The following is an 18,278-nucleotide window of genomic DNA, read 5'->3' on the forward strand; positions in this document are numbered from 1 at the left end:
GGCAAGTCAAATCAGACAAAAAAAAATAAACATTTTGCTGAGACAAAACTCATACAAAGCTTTCTGTACTAGCAGCTCTCATACATAAATTATGCTTGTGGCATATTCTGAATAACTTGTAAATTGCACTTAAATTAAAGAAATAATAGAAATTGCACATATACAATGATAAATAAGAGTCTTAAGCTTCTGAATTTAAACTAAATCCTGAAAATAAAAGAGTCCCTCAGATAAAAAAAAAACAAAAACATTTAGCTTTATACCACAATAAAAAGCAGAGGGGAGTCAAAATGTTGACTACCTTTTTATAAATGGCTGACACACTAAGTGGAGGGCAGTACAGTAAACTCTGTAGAACTTAGTAAGACTCTGGGTTTACTTCCAGGTCTGTTTACAGCATATATTGATATGAAATAAGTGACAGTGCGTGACGGTGCAAATGTGTTTAGCTAGTGATGTGCAAGTTCTGGTGTGAGAACAGGAGCTGGTCAACATGTTCAGGTGCAAGTCTGCTCCGCTGTGCAGTGACTATATCTCCTGCTGTAGAAAAAACTATTTTTGCAGAGACACTAGTGCCAGGAATACATAAGTATAATACATAAGTGTGGGGATCGCTGTGTCAGTGTAGTATTTACGAGATGGGATGTTGTATCTCGGCTCCAATATGCGCAACATACCCCGAAAGCCCTTGTTTTCAACAACCAAGTAAGAATGCAAATCCTTGGCAATATATATTGCAATCGAATTTGTAATTCTCTTAGCCTTTTCAGAGCTGGGTGGAAGCTTTGACATCGGTGCTCGATTGTCATCTGGTTCGCAGCTACAACCGGCAGTTTATTTTCTTCCTCCGAGTGGAAACGTGTAATATGGGTTTTCATGTTTGTCGTGTTTCCAAAATATTTTATTTTAATTTGACACAACTTGTGTACAATGTGGCTCTTGTCTAACTCACGTTTCCCTTCGTCTTCATATATCCAAAGTGCTTCCATACACTTGCTTTTAATCCCGAGGGTGCCGGTCGAATTTCCTGCTGAGCCATCTGTGTCTCGTGTTAAGTGCATGCCAAAAGACTGTCTGGGCGCTGTAGTTGCACACTTACGAGGTGCGTCTTTTGCGTTCCATCAACATTACGTTAGCAAGAAACATTCATAAAATCGATGCTTTACGTTTGTGAATCGATTCAGAATCATGCAAGTTCACAACATGATGCATCTAAGAATCGATTTTTCCCACCACCCCTATGGAGCATGATTTCAGAGTTTGTTTGTTTGTTATGTTAGCATGGGGGGTGTTTGTCACAAACATTTCTCAGATCTTGACATTGAAGGGCATTTTCTGACAGATGCTTCTCAATTTCTCCCTATAAGCTTGAGTAGTACAATAACCACTGATCGTAGCATCACAGGCAAACCTGTTATGTATTTCTATTACTTTTTAAGCACAATTTATTAAACTTTCATAAAAATTCAAGCTAATAATTCGAAAGTTTTGACTCTAATATGTTAATTATTTTCAAACACATTTTGAATAGACATGAATTGCCAATATATATATGTAAATGCATTGATCAGTCACAACATAAAAACCACTGACAGGTGAAGTGAATAATATATATTATGTCGTTACAATGGCACCTGTCAAGGGATATACTAGGCAGCAAGTGAACTGTCAGTTCTTGAATTACATTTGTTGGAAGCATGAAAAATTGTCAAGCATAAGGATCTGAGCGACTTTGACATGGGCCAAATTGTAATGGCTAGTCAACTGAGTCAGAGCATCACCAAAACAGCAGGTCTTTTGGGGTGTTCCATTTATGCAGTGGTTAGTACTAGAGATGCACCGATCGACCGGCCAGGGACCGGAATTAGACGATTTTCCGCATGCTCGGCCCGGATCGGTGACCATCCGGTCAGCCTCACATCTGTCCGATTCCAAGCCGGTCCGTTTCGTTGCCAGCACGCAGGCCATAACCTCACAGCCGCATGTAAACATGTCATTGGCGTGGAAGATCTTCACTGTGCGAGTGAAGAATACATAAAGTTCGCCAAAGTAAACCGTGGGGGAACCACAACAATAACTTTCAGATCAACAAACCTAATTAGACATTTATAACACCATCACCCAGCTGAAAATGCCCATTTTAAAAAAGAAGCTAAAACGTGAAAGCGGCTAAAGCTAGCCAGAGCTCAGAGCCAGTCACAAGTCAGCAGCCTCTCCTGTCATTCCTTGGTACGAGCAGCGAAAAGACCAAAGCAATTACGAGTAAAATTATGGAATTCATGGCCCTGGATGACCAGCTGTTCTCCATATTTGAGGACAGAGGGATCAGAAATCTGATAAATTTCCTCGATACAGAGTATGAGGTACTTTCCGACGTTGCGTTGCCCGAGTTGTTTAATCTCGTGTCATGTCACATGCAGCCTGTTATCTGTCAACATTTGGGTACACAAATCCGAGAGAGGGGAAGTGGGGTGCTGGATGGCAGAGGCAGGCTAAATACATACAAATTGTGCCGTTGTTGATTTAATGTGCTGAGTAACGTAATTTTTCCCACCGTGTCCGATATTAAAATCAGTGCGACACCCATTGCAAAAGGCGTGGGCATGGTCGATATGGCTTCGGGATATGAAATTCAATTATTCCATCCAGCTGTTGTTAAATTTACATGTATATTTTGCTTTTTTCACCGGAGCACCAGCTGAGTCTTCTCCTCCCATCTACCAGTGATGCTTGATTTAACATCCCGCGTCTACTGCCTGTGCAGATATCAACAGCGCAAATGGGTTGTAGGTTGCCAGATTGAGGTCATACATGATTTGTAATTTGTATGATGTGTCGATTGTGTGAGTAGGATGCGTTTCATTCAAGATCTGGCCCACCTTGGAAAAATATATTGATGTGATTATTCATATAACGTGGTTTGGGCCATACAAATTACGGGTGTTTTTTTTTGGGAGAAATAACAAAACGGGAGTGTTGACAGGTATGCAAGCCCTTCCCGAAGCGGTGCTCAGTTTTACAACTGATATTTGGACATCTAATGTAAGTTGAGCGTATTGGACACTTCTGTTTTTCAGATCTTTGGAATTGTTTTGTTAGACGAGTAATAAAGAGAAAACGGTTTATAAAAATAGTGGAAAATGACATCTGTTATATAAAGCAACTTATTTGCAGTTAATTGTTATTTCTTCCTCTTTCCAGTCACAGAGCACTTTATTTTGAGAGTTGTTTAAGTGAGAGAAGATCCTGTAACTTAGTGCAGTTTGGGGGAAATTGTAATGTTTAATAATTTATTTTATTATGAAAATAAAATTTAGCATTGAAGAAAGGTAGATTTTGTTTGTATATGTGGTCAATAATAGTTCTTAGAAAGAAAATTGGAATCGGAAAAAATCGGTATCAGCAGGTCACACTTCGCAAGAAAATTGCAATCGGTGCATCTCTAGTTAGTACGTACCAAAATTGGTCCAAGGCTCATTGATGCACATGGGGAGCGAAGGCTAGCCTGTCTGGTCCAACCCCACAGAAGAGTTACTGTAGCACAAACTGCTAAAAATATTAATGCTGGCCATGATAGAAAGGGGTCAGAACACAGTGCATCGCAGCTTGCAGCGTATGGGGTTGTGTAGCAGCTGACCCCTGTCCACCACCAAAAGTGCATACAATGGGCATGTGAGCAGAAGAACTGGAATCATGGTGCAATGGAAGAAGGTGGTCTAGTCTGATGATTCACGTTTTCTTTTAGATCATGTGGACAGCTGGGTATGTGCGCGTCGTTTACCTGGGGAAGAGATGGAAGCAGGATTCACTATGGAAAGAAGGCAGGCCAGCAGAAGCAGTGTGATGCTCTGGGCAATGTTCTGCTGGGAAACCTTGAATTCTGGCATTTATGTGGATGTTACTTTGACCCATACCACCTACCTAAAGATTGTTGCAGACCACGTACATGGCAACGGTATTCTCTGATGGCAGTGGCCTCTTTCAGCAGGATAATGCACCCTGCCACACTGCAAAAATTGTTCAGAGATGGTTTGAGGAACATGACAAAGAGTTCAAGGTGTTGACTTGGCCTCCGAAATTCCCCAGATCTCAGTCCGACTGAGCATCTACTGGATGTGCTAGACCAACAAGTCTGATCCACGGAGGCCCCACCTCACAACTTATATATATATATATATATATATATATATATATATATATATATATACAGTAAATATTATTTATAACAAAATTAATTAAGTTGATCTAGGGAGATAAGTTGCATACATGCATAATTAATTTACATAATTTGTACATTTAAGCAGAAGACATTAGTGCATGTGACTAGTGCATTCAGTGTGGAGGAGACTCTGGGACAATGAACTTGTGCTGCAGCATCCCAGATTACCTAGAACTGATCAACTCAAGCAATTTGACACACCATCAAACATTCATTCTTTCAATCATTTATTTTGGCACTCTGAATGCCTAACATTTGTGATTGCTGTATGCTAATGCATGAGATAAGTGATGGTGGCACAAGCCTTATGATTACGGTTTGCTACTACAAAGGTTGCACATATAATTTTAAGCAGCAATGAGCCAGGAACCGGAGAGTCAAAGAGATCACAATCCAGCTCCATCACCATTTTGCCCTTGTGTGAGGCACTTAACTCCAGTTTGCTCCAGGGGGACTTATATGCTATTAGTATAGCTACTGTAAATTGCTTAGGATGAAAAATGTTTGCATAAATGACAGACATTCAGGATCCAGGGTCTAAACTATATCATATAACTAAATTATATCATACAGCAGGAATTGTGACCTAAGGTCCTGTTACACTGTGGAAAATGTTGATTAAATAATCATTAATATAAAATTATTCATATAGAAATTTTTTTTTTTTGGTGACTGAACTAAAGATAAAAACGTATAACATGAATAGTAACTGTTCAGACTAATACATTGTTTATAATTATACATAATGTTTTTGACCAATAAGCGTATCTGCTTAAATGTCTTACCTTTAGAAATTATCTCGCATTATTACCAGAGCCGGCTAATACCCATATAAACCCCCGTGAAACTCCAATCCTGCACATGTATTTGCTAACACCTTTAATATGTCCATAATGTGGGAGGGAAGACATGAAAGAGAAAAGTGAATCCAGTTCCGTGTTTTCTTAAGACCCTTCAACGCGGTACCTCGGTTGATTGACACCACAGCATCCAACCAGCTCTCGCAAAGCGTCAAGTCTGTGTTCGTTCGGCCCAATCACCCAATCATCACCACTTAGAGAAGACTCTAAGACGCCATACGGTGTTTCAGTCGGCCATGTTGGTGAGGTACGGAAATTTCCACCATTACATTTTCTATCGCCGACGCTAAGTGTATATTTTAATTGCATGAATGATGGAAAAAATTATAATAACGTTCATGAAAACCTTAAATCGTTTTCAAGCAAATTCGGTATCCATCACTAGCTCCTCAAATCATCCGTGTATGGCATAATTGATACAGAAATGAGGAAACAAGATCTCGGGTAGGAAGAGAGAACTTAAGGAATCACGATTGTGGTTTTGTTTGACAAGAAAGTATTAGGCCTTTAACTGATTGCATATTATATTGTGTCATTCTCTCGAAGAATACGCCTAAATCGCTATTCGCATAAATCACTCTTGATGCTGTGTTTTACTTACTCATTCGAAATATTGGTAAAGGGGAGGGGTTTAAAACTGTCAATCAAGTGTTGAGCAGGTTTCACCAGTGGGGCGTCTACTTAATGCCGCAATATAATTTAATTGAACATGTGACTTTTCGTTTATCAGAGCAAAAGTTTATGCGTCACCTTAAATCAATAAGGTGACTTTTGTGTACACTTAACCCAAAAGTTATGGGGGAATCAAACACGTATATCAACGTGGACAGTTTACAAAAAAGGACAACCCTTTATGAAAAAAAATGCAAAACAAATTGTTTAAAAATTAGGTTATAATACACACGTGTAATTAAGTAGTCATGGCATATGTAATAACATTAAAACGTCATCATATTAACAAAAAAATTTATTAGGCAAGTAAAGTATGCATTAAAGCTGCATTCTTAATCGGTCGCCCTCTGTGAGTAGTACAATGGAACGTTTGAGGCAATATGGGCATTACAGATTTCAGGGCAGTATTAATGTCCTACGTATAAAGGCTTTTTACATATAGCAGCCCATATAGGCCATCTATCAAAGGGAGGTTGACCAGGATAGTGTGGATCGACAGTTATTCCGCACATAAATAAGTCAGAGGTTGGTTTGGAGGCGGGGTTTGACTTTGTAGAACTACTGTCTATTGTTTCATACAGGCCAATCATAGGAACAGGGTCTTTGCAACACTGACCAATCACTGAAATCCGCCCGCCTCTGAGCTCCGCCCAGGGCTGTATATTAACAGCGCTGCCGCCGTGAGAGCTCGTTACAGACGCTTAATAGTCCTTTTTTATTGTACTCTTCTCGTATTCCTCTTTATATAATTTTGTTCTGAGACCCCATTATAAACCTAACATTTAGGCAGAAATGGCTGACACAAAAGTCAATACCAGCTCGGAAGTCTCCGCCAAGGTAATGCAACTATTCATTTATGCACTTAATGTAGATACACTTACAGCTGCGTGATTTTTATACATTTAAATAAGTGAGCTTGGTAGCCTGTATGCGACACGGAAATCAGTATACTGCATGATTCGCTGCTGCTGGAATTCTGTTTGCAAATGTTGTCGGTGTTCTGACCGCTCACTGTCACTTTGAAGACTTCTTGTGGATGAGACAATGTTAGGTGCTCTGAAGTTATGGTTTGTTACGGAGACATTTGCAACTAGGGCTTTTTTCTTCTTCTTCTTATTTTGCGCGGGTTCTTTGTTTATACATGCGGGTTTTCGGTTCCTCTTTGAAAATGATTGTGAGTATTCTGTGAGAGAGATGATTATACGCATTATCTCAAGTCTGATTATATGGGTTGTTGTGTGAGTTTCGTTATTACTCCGTAATCTCAATTATTCATTATTACTCAACGTGCCTCACAGAGTCCTCCAGACGCGGCGATTCGTCAGCCCGCAGTCCGATCTGTCACACAAGTTTCTGCAGCCCTCACGATTCATGATGCGATTGTGAATAAACCATATTTCCCCGATGTTTGAAAGGTTATGACTACTTTGCGTTTGCCCATTGTGATCTGTAATTTTCCTAGTGTAAAAACACACATAATGTAATCGTACTAAGCTAATAGCTTGTTAACCCGAGGGCAACCGTGCACCAGATTTACGGGCTATTTAACGGGAGTGTAGCCTGCGAGGCTTTGGTTGCATGGCCTGTGGAGTTCTGTCAAGTGTGCTATAGGCCTATAGTTCATTTTTTAGTAGTGAAATTAATAGGTCACCGTACATTATTGATTAAACAACTGAAAATATGAGCTTTTTTGTACTATAGTCTACCTCCTCTCCGACACTTTTGAGGAGACGACAGGATGGGTGAAACGTTTACGTTATTTTAATTTTTTTCGGCCATAGAAAGTGTCTTCTTATGCAATTCTCATTCGCAGGAATGTAGTTGATGAAATCGATGTATGGATTTAAATCATATGCTGACGGAAGTTTCCTCGCAAATAAACTTATCCCGCGAAACCCTGCTGCGGATGCACCTCGCGCCGCTCTTCGCAGTATATGACTGAATGAGTTCTCGTTGTAGCGCGCGGCCAGCGCAGGATGTGAGCTCGAGACCTAAGTTACAGCGTGTCAATACATAAGCGAACATTTCCTACCAGTTTATCAAGCGTGTGGTTTCAGTCTGTGCGGATGTCGTAAAATAATCACTTCATTCGCATCTTAGTTGTGGGCAAACAACATTGCCGGTTTGTCCTTTGTTAGGCTGTATTGCTGCGCTCAGTTAATAAAATGTCTTAACAAGCTCGCGTCTCTGATTAAGTTTGCCTATGGAATAACGGAGATGGTTTCGTGAAAAAAATGCCAGTGCTGTTTATTTAACCCATATACAGGTCCGTTTTATCCTGTAGATGGTTAAATCTATGTGAGAGCTCTCACAGAGCATATGTTCAATATTCATGCATGGCTCACTAGATGCCCCGTGTCAGTACTAAGCGTTGGCATGTAATGGTGACGGTGTGAGAAGGCGTTGCAGGCGTAAACCGCTTAAAGGCTAAGGAATTATGACCTAGCCTAAATGTATTCATACGAGCGAGCGGCTGCACTGAAGGATATCGGTTGATATTCCGATCGAGGTAAAATCTGCATTTTAAACGCCGGGATTTAAAATGACTTGATGGATAAAATGTTATATTGTTTTCTCTTAAAATAATGATGATTCTTTAGTTAACAAAGTTGCGCTCATTAAACCAAATTCTTAAAAAAAGGGCATAAAAAGCTTCGCGCTATTGTTCTCTCTCTTTCTCTCTCGCTCTCTCTCTCGCTCTCTCTCTCTCTCTCTCGGGTTTATCTGGCCAGCCTCTCTTTGGTAGAATTCGTCGGAGCTTTCTTATTGGCTGAGTTGAAATATTCTCTAATTGTGATCTGGGAGTTGTAGTTTTTTAGCGGGCGTGTCTTTACCAGAAGCAATGATGTGGATGATATACTGAACTACACAGTTTATTGGCGGTAACGCGGTCGTCGTATCAAATTACAACACCTCAATATGGTCTTTTAAACCAGAGGGGATGGAAGAGAAAGACATCAAATGAATGTAAATCATGGAAGTGTCGCATTTCAAATATGAAAGGAAGTCACCATTCACGAATAAGAGAGGATGTGAATTCAGCATTGGTCTAATTGTTTCATTTTCAGATCAGATAAGTAACTAAAGCAATTACAGAGAATGTTTTTCTTCTTCATTAGGACCTTAAAGAAAAGAAACAGGTTGAGGAGACAGAAAATGGAAAGGATGTCCCAGCTAATGGAAAAGTGGTGAGTTTCCACAACTTTGTTCTTTTTCAATGCTTTCAATGGCTTCGAAATGATCTTGAACTGTATCCCATAACTTTATTTACTTTTGTTTAGGAAAATGAGGAAAATGGTGATCAAGAAAATGAAGTAGATGAGGAAGAAGATGTGGGTGAGGATGAGGAAGATGATGTAGAAGGTATGTTATGGAAGGAGTGTGCAGGTAAACAAATTAGATCAAAGATCCATTGGTCAGGATGCTGGTTTTAGAAGAGTATGGCAGCTGAAATGGTGGTCAAAGTCTTGACACAGCTCTATCTATGTATTGACAACTGAAGCAAATAAACAAAGATGTGTGACTAGAGTGAACTATATTACAGGTGATGATGATGATGATGAAGATGATGAGGTTGAGGGTGGCACAGGCAAAAGAGCAGCTGAGGATGATGAAGATGATGATGATGAGGTAAGTCTATGAGTTATGTTACAGAACTTCTCAGATAAAAATCAGAAAGATATTTCAAACAATTTTATAAATCTGACCCTGAAATTGCAGTGTTTTAATTCTGTTTGGCTGCATTTTCAGGATGATGTTGAAACGAAGAAGCAGAAAACCGACGCGTAAGAAGCTACTCTGCTGGAAATCTTCTCATCCCTTCTTTCCTCAATTTGCCCAATGGGGGAGGAAAAAAACATGGTCATTATCAAGTAGAGTCCAGCATCCGTGTATGCACACCTAACTGCAGATTTTGTAGAAACAACCAATACTTCAAAGTTCTCCCTTCTTACAAAATACTTTGAAAGGAAAAATTTGTTTGTATTTTTATTTACATTTTATATTTTTGTACATATTGTTAGAAGGTCAGACATTTTTGACCGTGATCTCTGGTTACCAAACGGTGCTTTGAAGTTGATAATTCTCTATGAAATAGATTTTACTAGTGGTTTGGCCATGTCATGATATCTCAAAAGAAACTTAAAAATTGAAAGAAAAACATGTATAAAAACTTTAATTCAAAGCATTCCAGTAACTTTGTGTATGTACATCAGTTGTATCATACGTAGTTGAATTGTATGAGAGGACAAGGCCAAAAGAAAATAATTTTCTTTTATTTCTTGTCTATTAAATTGCTATCTGTTTGTGGCCTGTTTGATGTATGTGTGAAATTTGTTGTGCGACAATAAACCGAAATTTATTTTGTGAGTTCTTAAATTTATTTTCTCTTTGTTTTCCATTTCAGTTTTTAATGTTGGAACTGTATGGTTGATATGGATAATTGAACCAGCATTACTTTCAGATGCAGTTCATATTTTTCATCAGCCTGTTTTAAAGTAAATGTACATCAATGTAAATTATTCAGGCCTTTGAGACTCCAAGAACTGGTATAAATTATATTGTGTAAAATAAAATTGACTGTCTTTCTTCCATTTATATGCATATTTCTTTAGGAAAAAGTGCTCTCATCAGTTGGTCTTTTGGGGTTTTTTATATACTGAATTGTACAAGTTGGAAAAAATGCCACTACTACCTTTTCAGCAAATTTGTAAGTCAAATGTAAGTTAGTGCTCAACATGTATAATTCATGATGAGGGTTTTTTAGAAAAATCTGTCAAAAATAAAATTATGAGCTTAAGAGATACTGACCTTTGAAGTTTAAATACTGGATGCTATTTTTAGCTGTTGACTGAATATAGTCACTTTATCTGTACCATTTCATGAAATGATCTGATTGCATAATAAGACATGAATATATTCCAAAAATGAATTGAATTTATTTGTGATAAAACATTTCAGTTCAGATATCATGTCAATATAGATATATTTTTACAGATTGCATAAATTGTGGTTAAGTAGCTGTTATAAGTCTGACAAAATTAAACATATATATATTGGAAAAGATGCCAACACCAAAAGCTATGGCAGAGCTAGAAATGGAAATAGTAAGTGTTTCCGTTTTGGTGGTTTTCCTCTTCCAACTATAAGAAACGAAGCACGAAACTGACAGTTGATATTGCACAATTGCTGTCAGGGCTTTGAGAAGGCTGTAGAACAGACAAATAGCACAAGAGAATGCTTTAAATGGAGAATTGAAATGTGGACTGCTTCGCAGACATACTTATCAGCAAGGGAATGGGCTTTCAGCCCCTTATCTGGCCTAAGGCAGAAAAAACTTGCTTCCTAAACTACATGAAAACAAACCAGGTTTAAAGGCTAGGCGGTAAATTAAAATTGGAGAGTTAGCAGGCAGTGCAACTATCAGATGGTACAAACTTGGACATGCTATAGGAATGCCAGGGAGATCCATTTGTAGACAGACAGGGTCCGGGCTCATTAAGCGATCAGAGCTGAGGTGAGTAAGTTGAAGAGGTGACTGTCTAAAAGGGTGGAATAAATGTCAGGGAATCCTCTAGGGAGATGGAACATTGACAGAGTTCTGGAAGCTGGAACAATTCCAGATAATTATTTTATTTCCTGCTAATCAATATAATACATTTCCAACCAGAATTAACCTGCACTGGTGGCAATACAGGTGGACAGTCTATGATGTGACAAGAAAGAAATCATGATGTTTTAGCAAATGCAAGATGACACTTGCCCAGTGAAGTTACAAAAGGCACAAATTGCAAATCATTAAAAATACTTACTGAAATATTTGAGAAAAGAAAGAGGAGAAAATAGACAGGCATAGGGGAATATGCATAGTTAAACTAACTAATCATGTTCATTCAAGCAAGAGCAAACATATACATAAAAATTAAATGGTATTCTAGAAGGCAGAATCATAAGAGAAATGGTTGGACTTGGTTAAGTGGCAGCAGTTATCAAATTTATCCAGAAAACACTGTTTTCCTAATTTTAAATTATGTTCTGACTTCCTTCTACCTCATGGCTGAATTAAACAGTCAACAATTAGTATTTTTTTTTTTTTTTTTTTTTTTTATGTTATTTGATTTGATTACTTTGAAGTTTTTCTGGTTGTAAGGATCCCAGCAAGAGTCTGTTCAAGCTTATGGTCTATACATAATTTTTTTTTTTTAAATGATCTAGAGTTAATAAAAAACAAGCCCCTACAGATGAAGGGCCTCTTTCATAAAACATGAGCAGAAAACATTTCTGTGAAAAGTGTTCGTTAAACCATTCTTAAGTAAATGGTCACATTTAATTGACTGTGAAATTTATGCAAGAATGGTTTAATTAAATATTTAGACGGAAATTAATTCTGCTTGTGTTTCATGAATGAGGCCCAAAGTCGTTAGGGAAGATTTTGTGTTTTTGTGCATTAGTAGTTGCTGCTATACTGAAATATTACTCCCATGTAATCCACACTGGATGCATTTAAACAAGGATGCAAATTTCGCGATGGGAGAAAGGTGCCTCAGATTGTTCCTGGCAGGGTACTAAGCCTTAAAGTCTCCATATGGTCAGGATTAGGGTGGGGGTGGGGGTGGGGGTGGGGGTGGAGTTAGGGCATCTGCTGCCTAAAAGGAACAAACAGAGGCACCTTTGAAAATGGGCACATACTTTCTTGTTCCCTTTTTCAAATCTTTGTTTTTGAGTGTCCATTAGGTGACATTTCTTTGCATATACTATGTGTGTTGCATGGACACACTCAGGATGCTTCAGCTGACTTTAAAGTGCTAGTCCAGTGCAATATTCCAGAATTATTTTACAAATAAGCCTGGAATTACCAGGTAAAGGTGTAACCATCACGGCCATTAAAGTACATAAACATCTAAACCATCAATAGCAAATGTGTTTTGCTTGTTTGTGCGTGTAAGCACACATTTGGAGCACATTGATTTTACAAGCAGGTCATCGTTGAGAGTATAGAGATCAATATTGTTCAAAAAGGCTCAATAAACTTGACCTTTTGCACACTGTATGTGTAATGGTAGCCAGCTGACAGGTAGCTGTACGGTGTGTAAACCTCACTCCCCTGGTCTCAAGAGGCGCACTAGCGACTGACACTAAGGAGCTGTAGCCTTTAGCCTCCTCGTTTGTGTGCCTGCCTCCCATGCCGGAGACGCCAGTTCGAACCCTATTCGGAGCAGTTTGCGCAGGGCCTGTGACAGTGGTGCCGTGACCTGGATGGGAGTGAGGATTAGGGAGGTGAGTGTAACGGTAACCAGCTATTAGGTAGCTGTGCAGTGTGTAAACCTCACTCCCCTGGCCTCAAGAGGCACACTAGCAAATCCCGTTCGGAGTGTGTTGAGCAGGACCAGTTACATTTACAGTGTGCATTCGCAAGCAGATATCAAGAGGCTATGACAAGGACACAAAATGATTATGTGTGCAGCATTAAAGCATTTTACTTGTAAGAAAATTCATCATATTATCGTTGTAGCCGATAGGATCGATTTTAAATCGGAATTACAGATGGCATAAAGTATGATTACTGTCTGGACACCTGGTAATCATCAGCAGTAAAGCTTTAAGAATAAAAATGTGTTTTATTTGTTTGCTTTGTGTTTACAAGCAGGCTTTAAATCATCTTAACATTAGAGGTTTTCTCAATTTGGATTGTCTTTGATCTCGTTAGAAAGCTTTATTCACTGTTTTCTAACACTTAACAACCTGTAAATATGGCTGTCAGTGGACTATATTGAGACTTTTAACCTTAATAAAACTACAACTTTACAGCCTTTGCAGGTGTACACATCCTCAGCTATGCACAATGTCTGACCTCAGGCTTATGTATGTGTGTAGGTATGTGTTTCTGTACATACATTACATAATTCCTAGCATAATTAATCTGAAATTTCTGGTTTCAATTTTAAACACTGAAGTAAGTACCTGCTGTATAGCCAATCATCAAAATTATTGCTTATAGCCAAAAGGGTTCAGGTTGCAATAAACTATCATTTTAAAAAAATACTGTGACCACTTTGGATAGCAATGCACTTGTCTTATTCAGTCCAGTAATTGTGTTTTGAAAAAGGAAATGCAGATTTTTATTTTTTTTTTTTTACATTGTATTATAATTATTTGATAAAATCGAGTATTAAAACAACAAAACGTTAATGTAGTATGTAGGTACTTTGGGATCTCTTAGTAATGTATTACATATATGGTTACTGATTTGTTCATCAGATGAATTATACCTTTTCCCTTCTTCATGTCAGAGTACTTACACATTTAAATGCAATATTCTAAAACAACTCACATATCTTCTCATTAAAGAGATATTGAAAGTCCTTCTGATACTTTCCCTGAAAATCCAGAATCCTTTAGTAAAGTAAAGCCCATGACAAGGACACAATTCAAGTGCTGCTCTAAATTTTTGTTGTATCCTTATGGTCCTATTCATGCAATGCATCATCCCAAGGCCAAGCATAGGCATCCAGGGAATTCATAATATTGCCATGGTGCAAATTTGTATTAGTCAGTCATTTTCGCCTCGCCTTTCAGCAATCCATGGAAGAAGAATAGTATAATGAGTGTGAAACACAACTGCTGTAGTGTGCTATATCCAGCTCTGAGTCTTCCTGTGTAAATTTCTCAGTCCAGTGATCAGATCTGGCTGCTTGTGGATAAACAGAGTATATGAATAACAGTAGTCAGAGGTTGGAGGTGGGAACGCCTGCTGAGTCTCTCATGCCACCTTGTGGTGTATTCTACAACTTAGTTTAATGTGATAGCAAATTTTGCAACTGCATGTATGCAGAATAATACAAATGTCTTTGAATGTATATATATTTTTGTGTTCATTTCGGTAGCTGTGTCTTATGTGGTTGAATATTCTCGTCTTGTGATGTATAATTGTAATATAAAAAAATAAAAATGTCATTGAATTTTCATATGGCAATTTATGTATCAGTTATAAATGCATGTTGTTGTAAGCCTTTAGCACTTCATTCTGAAACCAACCACTGTCTAGTCTTGAAATGCAAAGATTAAACTTCTGTTACACATGATCTGAACATCAATCATTCTTGATAAAGTTAAAGGGATCGTTCACCCAAAAATTTAAATTCTCTCATTATTTACTCACCCTCATGCCATCCCAGATATGTATAACTTTCTTTCTTCTTCAGAACACAAATGATTATTTTTACAAGATTATTTCAGCTCTGTTGGTCCATATAATGCAAGTGGATGGGGGCCAACATTTTTATGCCCCAAAAACCACATAAAGGCAGAGTAAAATTAATCCATAAGACACCAGTGTTTTATTCCATATCTTCAGATGTGATATGATAGGTGTGGGTGTAAAACAGATAAGTCCTTTTTTGCTAGAAATTCTTCTCCCTGCCCAGTAGGGGGCAATATGCATGAAGACTGTGAATCACCAAAAACACAAGAAGAAGAATGTGAAAGTGGAGATTGACTGAGCAGGGAGGAGAATTTATATTAAAAATGACTTCAATATTTATCTGTTTCACACCCACACCTATCCTATCATATCACTTCTGAAGACATTGATTTATCCACTGGAGTCTTATGGATTATTTTAATGCTGACTTATGTGATTTTTGGAACTTCAAAATCTTGGCACCCATTCACTTGCATCACCAGCAGAGCTGAAATATTCAGTAATCTTCATTTGTGTTCAGCAGTTGATAGAAAGCCATACATATCTGGGATGGCATAAGGTTGAGTAAATGATGAGAGAATTTTCATTTTTGGATGAACTATTCCTTTAAATTATATAGTTCTTCTCTAACATGACCCCTTATCATTATTTTATCAGAAACCTTTTGTCTTACACCTGTTGTCTGGTTTTAAGAGGCTTTACACAGTTACATATAATTTACTTTACCTTCTTTATAGTAACAAGGCAACTGGTCATAAAAATGTGCCTGTTTTTGATGTGATTAAATATATAAACAGTCAATCGGGTTGTCACACATTTTACTCAAAATTGTAATCTGAGGGTGAAATTATTTTTGAAAGTCTATTGATATCTTGACAAAAATCGATTGAACATTCCCACAGTTGTTTGTTGCAGGAAAACAATACAGATCACACATTAGAATCCTGTGACAATGTCATCAGCACACTATAAGACATATTTACTATACTACAGTATACAGGTAAATTATAAAAATGGGAAGCTTCTTTTAATAGAGACAGATTTGAGAAGAATATTTTTGTTTTAAAAATAAAATGATTTCTAAAGTAAAAAAACAAAAAAACAAAAAAAAAAAACAAGAACAATTTATGAGTAAGATGTGGAATTTTGGCCAATAGAAACGGTAATCAATGAATTGTTTAAAATTACAACATATAAACGACAACTTGCCTTTGACCTTCTATAGGATGAAAATTCAATTTTGTTCCTTCATTTCTTAAGGAAGTATTTGATGCTTATTATATAGGATTATAAAGGGTTGACAGAAAAAGTAAACCTTCTCGAACCTTCCCTGATGAGCTTCACACAATTAGAGCCTATTATCTCCATCTAGTGGTGAATCATGAATCTGTGACTGATTTTCAGACTGCAATAATTGCTGAACAATTTAACTTGAGAGTCATCTACAAGCTTTTAGTCCCAAACATTGTCCACAGGACAACCTGGCATTTCAGAGTGAAAAACATTTCTCACATAGACATCAAAAACTTCTTAGCACTAAAATAACACAATAATTGGAAATACTACAGTATGACAGCATGGTTAAAAATAATGAATATGGTGTGATAAACGTACAAGCCTTAAAAAATATTTTAGCCTACATAAATTTAGATAAAGTAAGATTTCAATTTCACAATTTCATTTCAATTTCACAAACTTCCATCACACTGAACCGTGTAATTTTTAACAAAATGTAATTAATACAACTTTGTTTTTATTTTACAGTATTTTGTTAAAGATACAATTTTATGGAATTTTGTAAAGAAATTGAAATGCATAAATATTGAAATAATAATTGTATAGGTATATATATACATATATATATATATATAAAAAATAATTTTTATTGTTAGGTACGGAATGTCCCAATTTCAACAATATATAGCCATGAATATATCACAATATAATTTTCATTTACATCCAACCATCACAATTGTAACAATAGGCCATTCACAGTGGTATTTGAACACTAACTAGGGACATAATCCCATGCTGCCTGATAAAGAGATTTCCTTGAAAGCCACTTGAAAGCCATATGAAGGATGATGTGCAAAAAGCACTAGAGTTATAAGTAGATTTACATTGATAGGGCATTTAATGGTAAAAATAATAATTATATATATATATATATATATATATATATATTTTTTTTTTTTTTAAATGTAGATGTATTCATTAAACTTAGGCCTATAACCCAAAGAACTACAATACAACAATAAAATATATTTTCTTAAAGTAGAATTTTAATTGTCAATGTGGTCCTTTATTTTAATTCTTTTTTTTTTTTTCTTTTCTTTTTTTTTTTTTTTGTCTGGTCTGAAGTGCATCTTAGAATTTTAATTTTCAATGTGGTCCTTTGTTTTAATTTTTAATTTTTCTATTGTCTGGTCTGAAGTGCATCTTATTATTTGTTACTTGTTATTGCTGGGGGCCTCCAACCTAGGATTTTGCTTAGGGTCTCCATATGCTTCGAAACGGCCTGACCACACAGTTCTGACAAACTCTAATGGGCAGGTGCAGAACAAACTTGGTATACTTCATTGAGTTATTACTTTGTAGTACAATTAATTTTAAGCATGTAAGTTGACAAACTTTTATTTATATTTTTTAGAATATTTTGGAATCAATCTTACCTAAAGCTGTGATTTCAGATGATTCTTGCCGTTTTAAGAACAGGTAAAATATCTGCTCACATTTTGACACTGGGTTTGGAAAGATTTCGCCACTGGGTGTCAGCATAGACAGAGTAATAAAAAAAAAAAAAAAAAGTGAAGCACCTTTACATTGAGTAACACTGTAAAGGTATTAACATGGTATTAGCTCCATAAAGCTTTCTCATGACATTTTTGGTTTCTCTTTTCCAAAGAAAGTGGCCTGGCGAGAAGAATTAAATATTCCCAGTTAGATTTTGTTCTGAAACATCAATGAAATTTGGATATACATTTTATATCACCTTGATACAGCTATTATTATTCAACATGAGAAAATGATCAGCATCATAGCCTACCAGGTTCTGCAGTTTTTACATCTGATGCAAATCTCCACCTAAGCTGAAACCAATTAATCTTGACTCATTCAACTTTCGATAATAAAAACAGATAACAGGTGCAGACATGATGCTTTTATGGGTCAGTGCTGCAGCTGATCTGGAGCTTAACTGTTGCATTTCGGCTTTCTCCCTAATGAGATCTGTTCTGAGCAATGCACTGTTGTAGAGAGGCACTACTGCTTAAGAAAATTAAACACAGAAGTTACAGGGTTATTATTCCTGGGTCACCTGTGAAGAAAT

The 18,278-nt window shown here is 37.0% G+C and overlaps 1 protein-coding gene and 1 long non-coding RNA gene across 2 annotated transcripts; one reads left to right on the forward strand and one right to left on the reverse strand.

Annotated features, from left to right (window-relative positions):
- Positions 1 to 1,289: 1,289 nt before the first annotated feature.
- LOC127654235 (uncharacterized) lies at positions 1,290 to 5,121 on the reverse strand. Its single transcript, XR_007971908.1, has 3 exons — positions 5,005 to 5,121; positions 3,922 to 4,007; positions 1,290 to 3,781 (listed from the first exon to the last, which is right to left on the reverse strand). It is a non-coding gene; the product is annotated as an uncharacterized LOC127654235 (long non-coding RNA).
- Positions 5,122 to 6,433: 1,312 nt separating this feature from the next.
- LOC127654080 (prothymosin alpha-A-like) lies at positions 6,434 to 10,549 on the forward strand. The gene is made up of 5 exons (XM_052141058.1): positions 6,434 to 6,588; positions 8,871 to 8,939; positions 9,033 to 9,114; positions 9,296 to 9,381; positions 9,502 to 10,549. The coding sequence occupies exons 1-5, from the start codon at positions 6,544 to 6,546 to the stop codon at positions 9,538 to 9,540; spliced, it is 321 nt and encodes a 106-aa protein (XP_051997018.1). The 5' UTR covers positions 6,434 to 6,543; the 3' UTR covers positions 9,541 to 10,549.
- Positions 10,550 to 18,278: the final 7,729 nt, after the last annotated feature.

This window comes from Xyrauchen texanus, chromosome 13 (genome assembly GCF_025860055.1).
Source record: "Xyrauchen texanus isolate HMW12.3.18 chromosome 13, RBS_HiC_50CHRs, whole genome shotgun sequence".
Lineage (NCBI taxonomy): Eukaryota > Metazoa > Chordata > Actinopteri > Cypriniformes > Catostomidae > Xyrauchen > Xyrauchen texanus.